Raw genomic sequence first — 13,653 nt, forward strand, 5'->3', positions numbered from 1 at the left:
CAGCGACCTATGCAACAGGGACTATAGCCTCTGTACATGGGGTGCGTGCTTAAACTGCTAGGCCAATGGTGCCCCAATGTTAGCAGTTCTATCACCCTCTAGTCTTGGGTCATTCTTGCAGGTTACCTTTCACATGCCTGTGTCAGCTAAAGTTTGAGTGGGAATCACTGGTGTCTGTGTATGAAGCCAAGAGCTGCACTACTGCATCAGTATTGGCTGACGTTGAAATGAGAACAGGCTGACCTTAAGTAAGTGCAGCTGAGGCTTTTTAAAATGTCATATGTTTTATGTATGTTGTCTAAATCAAAGTGTAAGGAAAAATTAACATTTGAACCCTGTGCTGAATCACTAAGTCAGAGGACCATAAACAGTAGAGTCCATTCTCCTATTACCATGAAGGTCTATAAAGATCCATCCAATATTCCCATAGGTGCCTTCAATTTGACTTAAAGGTTCTAATCTGACATCCAGACATTGATTTACTGATAAGTAATAACATACCTGCCTACTCATGACAGTAACATCATGTGGTATCAATGCATTCATTCAAACTCTGAATCACACTTTTAAATATCTCTCCGCTCGTTTAATCGAAGACGTTTTTATAAGTTGCTTTTGGGTAATGTCAGAGTAGTTAGCTACTTAATCAACCAGGCTCTGTGTCACATTAATAAAGCCCCAGAGAAGTAAACAAATATGTTTTCAGCTCTCATTAGGACGATTTCCGCACTGGTAGAGCGGGAGGAAGCTGCTGGGTAATAACGTGCAGATCACAAGGTAATAAATTAGATACAGCCAAGAAAGAACAAACCCTCAATATTTCATAGACAGAATATTAAGACTGGAGCGTGAATGCGTATCCCAGCAAAAACACCTTGTATGTAGAAAGTAATGAACAAAAAGGGAGGTGATAAGGGCTGAGGGTAATGATGAATAATCACTTGTGAAAAACATGTATGCATTGAGCAATGCATCAGTATGAAATATAACAAAACGTGATGGGTTGCTATCATTGACGTCTGATCGAAGCAGAGGAAATAGCTGTAAATTAAGTGGGAAAGCAGAGGAGGAATATAAGGTCACCTCGCATCAATTTGTCAAGTTGCTGCACAGTAGCTAAAGATTTTCAGTTTTATGAGAGGCTTAAAACTAGAGGAAGGGGATTATGAACTGAATCCTTTGTAATTAGGTCCACTGGGCAAAAGTCTTAGAAACAATAAACTTCAGAGGAAGCAAAAGTCGAGGTGATTGGACATAGAGGAAGGAGACAGAGGATGGAAACATATTTGTATAATTAAGAGATGATGCTGCATTTCACATGTAACAGGATCTGTTTTTCTGTCTTTGTTGCCCCAGAGTATTGCAGGATTATCCTTTATAGATTTTAATCACAGAGTAAAATCAGTCCATCCCTGAGCCTTTCTGGACAGTTGTGTCTGTAGCTGTTCGCCATGAATGAAACATCCTCCCAATGCAGCATCTCCGACTACCTAAACCTTTGTGCATCCTCCAAAGTCCTGCTCCTGGTTCCAGGCTTTGGCTTGAACATCTTCATCCTGGTCTCCCTGGTGTCTTGTTTGCTCAACAAGCAGAGAAAGATAAGGGGCAATGTGGCCATGTTCATCCTGGGAAGCACCTGCTGCAACCTGGTCAACCTAAGCCTGTGGCCCATGACAATTTACTGGAAGCAGCACGGGCGCTGGCTGCTGGGCTCACGCATGTGTGAAGTCATGGTGAGCGCCAAACACTTGACTAGCTCTGCGTCCTTCCACTACGTCTCCTTCATCACCTTCTCCATCTACCTGACGGTGGTGTGTGGCTGCAGACACCTGGTGAACAGCAGGGTGTTCCTGGCCCTGCAGCTCCTGTTTCCGCTCCTCCCCGTGGTGCTGAAGGACCTCACCTTGTGGATCCTGGGCCTCCATGTGGGTCACCTGGACCCGGTAAACCTCACCTGCTTCTCCTTCATCAATGATAAAATAATGAGGGTGCTTTTGATGGTGAAGACGGGCCTGTTTCTGCCGTTAAGTCTGTATTTCTACGCTCATGTTCTTCAAACCATCGTCCAGAGCGCTAAGGTCATACACAGGAGTCAGAGAGTCAACGTCCACCTGGCGAAGGTGTTCAGCCTCATATCTCTCATTACCTTCACCGCACATGTACCTGGTAGGTAGACATCAAATCATTTTTTGGTGGGTGGTTGCATTGACCCCAAATAATGCCCATCTCTTTGTCAAAAGAGGTATTGGTCATTATATTTAGTCTATACTAAAGAAGCTATGATTGTTTGGAAACCTGCAAGTATGCTACATATTTTTTAAATACTGAACTGATAAAAGGAATAACCAATGAATATGTATAGTTATATAACACATGTATTAACTAGGGTTGTCAAAGTTACTGTGTTATCAACAAATTCCCATAAATTCCTTTTAAAAGCACACGATTAACGTACATGCACGCAAGCATGTTCTGTGATGATCTTCGGCCGCCCTGTTGAAAACCAGAAAGCGGTGCATCAGTATTGTTGAGGACTGCAATAAGAAACAAACCTCTTTGAGCTTAAATGGAGGAAGAAATGGATACACAGTTCTATTAAGGGACCCAGTTCCACATTTTTCAAAATTTAAATATCAATAATGTCTGAGCTTATCATACTGCTATCAAGTCTTGGTTGATGTCTAAAGAAGTTTTTGAATAAAAATATGAACTCCATTGAGCTAAAAATACATCATCAAACTACTGATGCCAAGATTTTTCAGGCGGATATTCAAATAAAAAAAAATAAAAAAAACAAGCATAAAGAAAAGAGTATTGAGAGTATTGAAAATTATCCCTTTAAGGTGCATTTCGATGATGTCAAAAAAAATCTGATCAAGTAGTAACACGACTCAACAAATGAAGCTTATCTTTAATGCTCAATTTTACATCTTAATCGACTAGTGCTAAATGAAGTAAAACAACTGTGTGCAGTGTAGTGTGACTTTAAAAGTTTTAAGATAACTTTCTGATTTTTAAGAGATGTTGAGTCATGACTTTAGAGTTAACAGGACTGCAGAAGAGGAAAAAGATATGTAATGTGCCAATGTTGCGATAATAAAATGAAACAGAAATCAAAGAGTGCATAATGGCTCTAACTTGCATTTTCTATTTCAATCTACAGTTCTTGATGTTTTATGCCACCCCTGTGTTTGCTACCTGTTCCTCCTGGATATAAAATACAAAGCATTTTTCTTCACCATTATGCTGACACCAAGTAATCTTAGGAGGTCTAAGAGCTTTAGCTTCATCTGACTGAATCAAAATAAATAATAAGTAGAATAATTTAAATTATTTAGTGAATAAACCCCAACCTTTGTGAAGTGTTTATTGTAAATCCTCTTCCCATAATAAATAATCTAACCAGTATCTAGAGTTAACATTTTAGATTGAAGGCTCCCTTGCTCACCCCCCATGTCTATGTAGTGTGTTCCTCTATTTTTTAAGTTTTATCATCAAAAATGTCTGTTAACACAAATTATTTTGCGCACAATAACCACTCTCTTCTTCTTCATCTTCAAACAGGCACTTTATATGCAGCCACTCACGAAATACAAAAATGTGCATGTTACTAATTTGTCCATTCTGTAATGTGGTAGTTACATGGCGGTGCAAGATAGTAGCCATCATAGAAGTAGGCTGTTATAAAATGTTAATTAAACGTTAACAAAAACCAAACCATTTTCATGTTATGGTGATTATACATAATTAAAACATACATATGAATATTGTTTCTATCATGCCTGCTCTGCTAAACGTCATATACTGCAAACTGTGTCTTCAACTTTAATGTGTTTCTTTGAATCATGGATGTTTATGTTTTAAATGATACCCCTTAGGAAAAGTGATACAGGCCCACAGGCTTTGCAATATATGAATCCACACGTGAATATAAAGCGTTTTTTGAAGGACTTCTTGTGGTTTGACATCACAACATATGAATGACAAGCATTTTAAAGCACTACAATATTTACCAAATACTCTACTTTATGTTCTGTAGGTGCAGTGTTTGCGCTGATGGAACATCCGTCTGTATGTCAGGAGATGGTTAGAGATTTATTGCTGGACCTGCCTTTACTCTCCAGTCCTATAATCCTGCTCTGTATGAATAAAGAGCTGAGGAACCAGTGTGTGCTGCTGCTGCAGCGCAAACCTGCCAACTGGTATGAGGGGAAAACATCTATCAGCAAGACGTACGAGCAGGACAAGAACCTGACAAATGGAGAAAGTGACACCTTTCAGCTCTAATTCATTAGATGATGATTTATGACGATTTCTCTTGATTGATTAAGATCACAAAGTCAAGCTTTCCAGGATATGATTAGGCTGAATGTTTAGATGTGCATCCTGACAGAGCTTGGATTGACATGACACATATAACTGACATGAAGTAAACAGGTTTACTTTTATTTGCAATATATCCTTAAAGTGGATCAATGTTAACACAGGATAAACATATTAAAGAACAATTATGTGCAAAGTTTTATGTTGTCATGTCTTTTTTTATATGCATATATGCACGTGTTTATATTAACATGTGTGTTTGCTGTATGGTGACTACAGCTTTGAAAGAGATCACTATTCTACAGAGAGACCAGCATTACTGCATGCCATGTGGGATCAATATGTCTGAGTAGTTGTGCTTTATATGCAGCAGAAAAACATGATCATTTATTCATGGTTTATATCTAGTGGACCTAACAGCAATACAAAATAGTCTGTGCTAATACTGGACTTGTGGTTATGAGCTGACATCTAGTGGTGATTTACAAGACTGCACTGACCTCAGATCAGGGGTGTTTGATAACAGATATTAGCCTAAAATAAACCTAATGGATGATATGTAAGGTTAATTATTATTTCACTTATTATGTTTTCAAGTATTCTGTGTATCTACAGCACTTTCAATGACATTCAGTTGAATTTAAGAGGTTGTAATCTCTAATCAGAATGTAATGTATGACTGTTAAGTTTTAAGAAATGATGTCATTTATAAATATCAGCTAAAACAAGCACTACAACTGCAGTAAATGAGCCTTAGGCAATGCCTTTAAGAATATATGTTGTACAAATAGCAATTCATTGTTTAATACTGCATCCAGCCAGTAGGTGGTGCTGCATTCTCACATTTGAAACTGCTGCTTACAGTAAAGTCATGAATGACTGAATAATATTCATTAATCTTCATGATAGATTCAGTGAGAGGGATGCAGCCCTGGATAATGAATATGCATATTTATGAGCTTCTTCACTCATGACTGAGATCATCCGAGCACATACAAGTAACGCATTCTCCTGCAGCCACTGTGCCTTCATTTCCGGGAAGCTTCTGTAGGTCACCCACAGCATGGCGCTCCCACCACTCGACCTTTAACCCAGGTAATTTCCCAGAGGTCCCTGCAGCATGGAAAGCATATAGAATATGGAAATTACTGGTGTCTCAGACTACCCACATATTATGTTAACTAGATGAATCACAATTAACATATTACCGGAATAGTCTCATGTTTTGCACAGTGGATTGCTGGTGCAGTGCAGCACTGCAGTAGTTTTTTTAACACAGGAAAAGTGGTATGACAGAGGATGACAGCTTGTGTATCAGATTATTACTCTGTTGAAATGTAAAGATTTGTAAATCCTTGTGAGAGTCAGGAAGTTTGTTTTGATTAGACTTTGGTAGTATCACATTACTTAGACTTCCTCTCACCTTAAACAATAGGCACTCTCTTAATACATGCATCCACTTTTTAATCAATGAGTTTTTAATAACAAAGCCTGTCAAAGATAGACATTATTGGCTCATTCAGCTAACATATAATTCAATAAATCATCACCCAGACATTTATGAAAACTAAACGTGAGTTTTATTTTCAGTCCCTGTTCATGACAACTTCTTGATCTCAGCTAACTTAAAGAAAAAACCCATTTTACAGACGGCTGTTTCATTCTGAGTCAACTCCTGCTGCTCTTCAGCATCTCTTGCCAACCAACGTGACATTCCAATAATTCTAATTTCCAAGACTATTTTTATGCAATTAAATCAAATTTCTCCCCTGTAATGCATTATATAAGATCTTTCCTTGAATCAAAGAATCATTTCAGTCTGCAGCAAGTGTCTTCAGTTGCCTAGCAACTCCAGCCCTGGTGCGGACTAATGCTGTCTGGTGTGTGGAGGTAAATCGGGGGGCAATCTGATTTCAAAATAGGTTGCATGTAGGCGGGGGTCAAACTTGGCTGATGCTCCAGGACAGTTTTTTTTCTCAACCGTTATTCTTGTTGTGCTGTTTGTCTTGAAAAAAAAAAGAGAATGAAGCTCATCGGGGAACGAGTGTTGTTATTAGAGCCAGATTAACAGACTTCAATCCAAGGACAACAAATCACATAACATCTAGTGATGAGAAAGTTCGGTTGAGCTGCAGACCATGTAGGCTTAAGCTTACAAGTTCTCCCAAATGGCAAATTAACCATGCTTGCCACCTGAGCTGCAAAGTCCCCGGGCCAGCAGTGGTTCTGTTCAAAGCATGAAAATTTGCTTTGTGGATAGAAGCCATGTCCTTCCTCAGTGGTATGTATAATTGCAGAGGTGGCTCTTACACTCACACGTGAAATGCAAACGCCTATAGCGATTGTTCTTCTTCTTCTCCAAGGTTTCCTGCTTCTTGTCCGCTACGCTTCACTAAAACAATTCCACATCGCCTTCAGCAACTCGGCTTCTCTTTGCTCCTCTGTTCCTCTGTTCATTAAAGTTTCATGCCCGATTTTTACTTTGATAACATATGCATATTGTATGTCATGCTGCTGGATGCAGGTAGCATCAGAGGGGTTGAAAAAGTCTGAGAGAAGTCCACATCCTTTATACCCGGGCTTTGTAATCTGTCATCTGCGTCTGCTGCTTCCTTCATCTCCATACAGATGTGTCACTGCGAGTTATGAAACACTGTGACAGCAAGAAGAGGCATTTTATTGTGATGTTAAAACTCATCCATCCAACCGATCACACCGTTATGAAAGAGGCTGCGTGCTTTATCGGATATGCTATTTGAATTTCCACAGGCTGTCATGCTTCCTTTCCTATCCAGTGATGACAGGCTGCATTTCCAACGTACATGCAATCTGCGATATGCCATCTCACAGTTTTGATGAAGAGAATAAAGTATGAGGAATCCTACTTTCAGACAGATGGGAAATGCAATTTCCTTATTCAACAACCATATGTTCAACATTTTCACTATTGATTTCTAATCAAAGCTTGAACGCAGAATTGCATGAGTAAAATACTTTCTTATGAAACTGGTTGCATCTTCAAGATTCCTCTGAGTGCAGTGGAGTTCAGGATTCATTCACGGTAGTCCAACACAACCCTCAAGCTTTTCCTTAAGAGGGTTTCAGCACAAACTAAATCAATACGAGAAACAAAGGCAGGAGGAAAAATGTAAAGCAATGTGCAGTGAGGGCTATAAAAATAAAAAGGTGTTTGAGTGAGTGTCAGTGGTGCAGGGCTGTAGATGTCTCAGAGTAGAAGGAAAGTAGAGCAGTACAGAAATGATTTATAGCAGCCCTAATGTAGAACAATTAGATCAAATATATTGGTGTTTACCAGTATATGAGGGGAGGCCTGATGGGGTAGAAGTAATTTGATGCTGTCGAACTCAATGAGAAAACTTCTGTCCGTCTTTCTTTTCTCCTCTCTCTGTCTCTCTCTCTTTTTCTCTGTCTCTCTCTTTTTTTTTTTTTTTATTCTGAAGCTTTCTGATGCATTTGCGCTACTCTCCTCTTGCCCCGAAAAATCACTTTGTCACATAGCGACGCATCATTTCACATGTTAAATTTTTAAAAACTGGAACTGGAAATCCTTTCTCAGCATGCAATATCCATTAGGGAGAAAATTATTCATATGATTCCCCCTGCATTATTGATTGCTTAATGACGAGAAATATGTGGCCCACACGCTCTCGCCATTGTTACCCACGGATACTCTACCTCTCAGGATTTCAGGCTTGGCCTTTACGGGATCCCACCGTGCCTTCTCTGGGATAATCTGGAGTGAGAAACAACTTCTGATCACTTAGTAATGGGATTTAAAGTGGCCTCATTCCTCCATCACCTCTGGAAGATTCACTTCATGGTGGTCCCATAAATCTCCTCTGTAGAGGTTGTTGGGGTCTGTGTTGCTGCTTTTTTCCTACACAGGGATTGTGGGTAGGTTTTTCTCTTGGTCTTCAGGGCGGACACACATGAATAACTAACACCAAACACTACACTCACCCTCTCTCCTCTCTAGGTGCTGCACCACTGATGCACTGCACCGCTCTGAGAGTTGTGATACAATGTAAAAACGCAGCGCAGGATGTAATTTGGAAAGACAGAAAAATATCTTCAAGCACCTCCGATGCATTTATTCTAGCTACTGAAAATCACCACTGAGCATTGAGCGGATATTCCTGTGTCAGATACAAACTGTCATGGGCTATTACACTCAAGGTTGGCTTGACTGTGTGTCAGGTTGGAGAGTATTTTTTGTTGTTGTGGGGTGCACGGGGGGGAGCAGATGGAGCCTTTGCAGGTGGGAGAATCCGGCTTCTGTTCTGGGTAGAGGCATGGAGAGGAGGAGCTGTACGTCTGCTGCTTATATCCAACCTCTCAGGGGTTCCTAATATCACAGAATGGAGGGTGATAAATGGACCTGCAAAGGCGATGCTAACCAAGTTCATGCTTCAGTGATTTGGTCAGTGTTTTTTTTCCCCTCTTCAAACAGAATAGATAATAATGCTCTTCATGGGGACTTCAGATATACTTACATGTACTTACAGAACATCAGAGCTGGTGTTTGTATGTGAATCATATGCAGATTCAATCTTCTGGATGGAAACACATGCCTTTGTTCACTCCTAATGAATCACAGTGAATGCAATCAAGTTTGACTGCCTGAGCACATGTGCTTACATATGTTTGCAAATTGAGGTAAATACCAGAGACATTGTAAATGTGCAAACGCTGACCTTTCCCTGCAAATAAACAATGCCTCTTATGCTTCAGGTTCTCTACACCCCGCAGCTTTTACAGGTCACAAAGAACACTTTAAGTCTGTATGTAAACGTAGAAACACTAATGCCTCTGGCAGGAGTGTGTAGCTAAACAAACAAAAGACAGGAATAATATTACCTCCGCTCAAAGTAAATTGAAGTTTGATATCTAATGTATCGCAAATATGTTTACTGCTGTTGTGCCGACCTCCATTCACCCTGTCCCTTCCTGTTTCCTGCACCATCCTGCAGAATCCTACCTTTGTTTACCCATCTGCCCTTGTGGATTTTTTCCCCTCACTATGATAAATAATTGACATGCTCTTCTCTTTGATATGTACTTTAATGCTTTTTCACCGTGCAAAAAGTCTGCACACACACTGTTCCTCTCCTGCTGAGTTTGGAGTGCACCTTAATACAGTCATTGATTTCACAGTGACAGCCTTTTTTTAATTTAATATTCACATAAAATACAATCAATATTTCATTTTCAGAATAAGAGGGATAAACACAAAATCACAAATTGGGCACCTAGTGACATGAGTATTGCAAATTAACAAAACAAACATCAAATAAGTGCCGTCCTCTTAGCTTCTTTTTTCTATTTGACACAAAGCTTTTTGTGTCAGCTAAAAGCTGTTTCATATGTTTGTTTCATGGGTTGCTGTTAACCCACACACTGCACATCTGCAACTCATAACATTTAGTGTACTGTTGACTACAGTTATTGCCTGCTCACCGGAGTCTCATTTATTGTATGCTCCAGGCAAGAAACATTTCCAAGTGAGAAATTGTCTTTTAGAAATGTCTTTCTTTTTTTTCGCTCAGCCATGTGCTGTAATCTTAATAGAACTACTTGACACACACACACACACACACACACACACACACACACACACACACACACACACACACACACACACACACACACACACACACACACACACACACACACACACACACACACACACACACTGCACAGTTTTAAACAATTTGAGTTCAGCTTTTAAAATGTTTAGATTTGCTCTCCTTTAAATCACATTATGCCTTCAAAGTCTGCAGAAGAATCTGTTCTATCTATTATTAAATATGTGTCCCTGCAGGATAAATCAGTCTTACACTGTGCACCCAACACAAGCGTCGGTATATTTGCACATGTTTGTTTTGCTGTTAGCTGCGTTTAACTCCTCAAAGGATAATAAAACCTGCCTGTTTGTAACTGAATGCACAATTAAAATAATAAAGTAATCAGGGAAGCAAAAGCGTGAGAGAGCAAATAAAGAGGAAGAACAAATCTTCTGCTTTCTCATCTCCACCTGTGAGACCTTGCTTATGCTCATCTGCTGGCAGCAGTGACAGGAAACCTGCTAATTAGTTCCCTCTGTAAAGCTGTCATTACTAGCAATGATAAAGGGGAGGAAGATGGAGGGCCGCACGGGGGATACGAGGCTCTAATTTGTCCTTTTATACAAGGAGAGTCAAGAATCCATTCTAAGTAGTGTGAACCATATGATTGAGTTTTACAATAATTCCTCCTGCAGCATGAGCGGACCTGTATTTAAGTCCTCGGAGCGCTAAATGCAGGCTTTTGAGTCCTGTTACCTTGTGTTTAATGAGGAATTTTATGCATTCTAAAAAACCAAACCACATCATACACTCTAAAGGAAATCCCCACAAGAAGCAAGAACACCAATTCTCAGCAAGATAATAGGATGTAAGATAAAGAAAAAAAAAAAACTTCCTGTGGCATCTTTTTCCTGCTTATTATAACTCAATGAAGACAATTTGACACAAAAGTGATTATGCATCCAGGCTAGGAAAATGCGAAATAGGGAGCACCATTGGGACGCAGATTCAAAAACAGGCAGTGAAAAGTGATATTCTGTTGAAATACAAATTCTTTGAGGGTTTTGTTCCAGAGGCATGCAGGGTGAAATTGGCCTTTAAACACATTGGCATACTAATGTCTGGAGGTGCCTCCACCTTCAGCCCGTGCAGAATAAGCATGGCATTATACTGTAATTGACTCATAGTTCACAATGGAAATGCATACATTTGCATCAGATAGATTTAGACATTTCCATGCTCCAACGTGTGTGTGTGCCTGAAAGTGTGTGTCTTGGTGCATGTGCCAGAGCACGCAGATATGAAGACAAAAGACTTGATGCCTCCCTCATGCAGTGTTGAGGGTGGATCTGAGTTTGCTTTGAGTTTCTGCTGTATGTCTGGCAGCGCTGCTAACCCTGATAAGGTTCAGCAGGTTTGTTGTAGTTTGCTTAGTCATGTGGCTGTTTGATTTACTACACATGCTGGTTTTTTTTTCACCCACAGTCTTTCTGCTCCTGTGTTTGGTTTTCTTGCAGGATAAAGGCGCTTGTATGAAATGAAATCACTGAACACAGAAAACAAAACCAAACATAAAATGTTTAGTTCAGTTAGTTTTCAGCCTTTCTGGCCCTTTACCCCGTGACACCAAACTGTCTTTTTGTGTTTCAGCTGTTTGCCTACAAAAATATTTCTAGCCTGACCCAACACATGTTTTTTTCCATGTCAGAGTCCTGGAAAGTAAAGATTAGATGCAACTGAAATAATAACAAGCTTAACTTTGCGTAGCATAATATAAGTTACGTTTCTGCTTACCTCTTTTAACCATTTTGTAGTTTCTGTTTTTGTTAATCCTTTGACGCCTAAAATGCTGGCCATATGTTGTGTGAGCTGTAGCATAACCACCTGCCACTAGCTGAGGCTGTAGTAACATAGATGCGTTTTTCGACCGAAGGAACTTTACCCCTGAACTACGTGCGTTTCGACAGGTGGAACTAGGGTCTAAATTTAGTTCAGGGGTAGATAATCTCCCCCTAAAAAGCCCCATGCTAGGGTAGTAGTACTTTTCAAAGGTCCCGGGGCTTTTTGGGGTGCAGGGCCTGCAATGCTGAATGTGTCTGATTGGTAGCTTAACCGCAGTGTGTTTATTCCGCCCGTCGTCCACAGTAACATCACACACATCTGTGATTCACTTGATTTCTCTTTCTTTCATTTTTTCTATCTGTTTTGTATGTGTGTGTACTTTTCAAAAGAAGAAGCTGTGATTCACTTGATTTAGCAGCTTGTAACAGTAGTCTTCTCTCAGCCCACCCCGAATGCGTCTCTCCCGGTGTTGTGGTTTTAAAAGTGACCCTGTAAACTGGTGACCTTCAGCTTCAGTCGAAATGCACCTTAAGGCTTTACTACCATAATGTAAACAAGTACATATGACAGATGGCATCTTGTTGGAATTATTTTGATGTAGAAAATGGAGATAAAGTTGAATGTGGGCAGTGTCTGGTTAAACTGGCATATAACCAATCAACCTAAGAAGTACATAACAAGCAAAGGTATGCAGACATTAGCCTACATGGAGGATTGAATGCTGGTGGTGCTGGCTCTGCAAACATTAGACACATTTGACACAACAGTTTTGCATTATATACAAGCAGACACTGTGATCCAGTGTTTAGCCATGTTAAATTGTACTTAAAGTATGTGTAAATGAATTTCAAGACTGGTTTCTAAACAGATTGCATAATTTTGAGAAAAAAGGGGAAAATGTGCAACCTCTAAATACTGAATTTCGAAGTTGAACAGTTAAACTGATTTTCATCATTGTCAGATTCTGGAATTTTTGGGCGGAATTGAAAGGGATACTTGATGGCGCAAGGAAGAGCCTCATTAGCACCGTGGGAAAAAACTTTCTGTCACTTGGATCCAGCTTTTGGTTGTACTAGTAAGCTAGCACCGCCTCAATAGTCATATCGGCTTCACCATTCAATGTAGTCAAGTTCAACATTGTTTGATGACAACAGGCTGGAGTGGCGTTCAAAGGGACCTCCCTCTCGCAAGATTTGCGACTTTGGGTCCACGTGAATAGAGTGACTTATTCACGAAAATTTAGTGAGAGAACACAAAACAATCTGGACTTCATACATGTGCAAATTCAGCATGTGTTTGGTTAGTTTTGGTTACTGCTCATATTTCATGATTTTGAAAGCTAATTTTATATACTGGCAGATTTTTTGAATGGTTCAACTCTGGCTGGATGGTTAATAACTTTCCTGTGCTGTGAAAACCTCAGCACACACATTTTTGCTTCGCGTTACACAGCCTTTAATTAAACTGCTTTCTGAGTTTGTTCTCACCTTGAGACTATCACTGTGTTTCAATTTCAATTCCCATTTAATATAATAATAATTGACTGAGAAATTAGTAGCGAGGAACAACCCTAGAATTAACACATGACAAAAGCCTGCATTAATATAAAACATTTGCAATGTTATTTTATGTAAACAATACATTTTTCTCTCAATCAGCTTGCGTTCACTCACCCATTGGCCGAAGGTCTTGGTGTGATGGCCAAGCTGTCATACTTTTTTTGATGGGGTCAGATGAAGCTCAGACTAACGACCGGCTACCCTCAGATTTGGTGCCAATGTTCTTAATGTGCAAATAAAACTGCTTTGTTGATTTATTTTTGGATTCAGGGGGGACATATTGCAAACACAGGTAAAGTGTAAAACATGAGGAACAGCAGATAGACAGAAAACAGTCATGTAGT

General features: G+C 39.8%; 2 protein-coding genes across 3 annotated transcripts in view; both read left to right on the top strand.

Annotated features, from left to right (window-relative positions):
* Window positions 1-13,653, top strand: part of nlgn3a (neuroligin 3a) — a 274,566-nt gene that overhangs the window by 82,661 nt on the left and 178,252 nt on the right. The gene's annotated exons all lie outside the window — the stretch shown is intronic.
* On the top strand, window positions 1,033-4,523 carry LOC117817313. 2 transcript variants are annotated; one of them, XM_034689948.1, is made up of 3 exons: window positions 1,033-1,943; window positions 2,070-2,166; window positions 4,040-4,523. In XM_034689948.1, exons 1-3 carry the CDS (start codon window positions 1,452-1,454, stop codon window positions 4,285-4,287), a joined length of 837 nt encoding a protein of 278 aa, XP_034545839.1. In that variant the 5' UTR covers window positions 1,033-1,451; the 3' UTR covers window positions 4,288-4,523. The 2 variants fall into 2 exon arrangements, with proteins under 2 accessions (XP_034545839.1, XP_034545838.1); XM_034689947.1 differs by having other exon boundaries at window positions 1,033-2,166.

The sequence above is a fragment of the Notolabrus celidotus genome, chromosome 8, assembly GCF_009762535.1.
Source record: "Notolabrus celidotus isolate fNotCel1 chromosome 8, fNotCel1.pri, whole genome shotgun sequence".
Classification (NCBI taxonomy): Eukaryota; Metazoa; Chordata; class Actinopteri; order Labriformes; family Labridae; genus Notolabrus; species Notolabrus celidotus.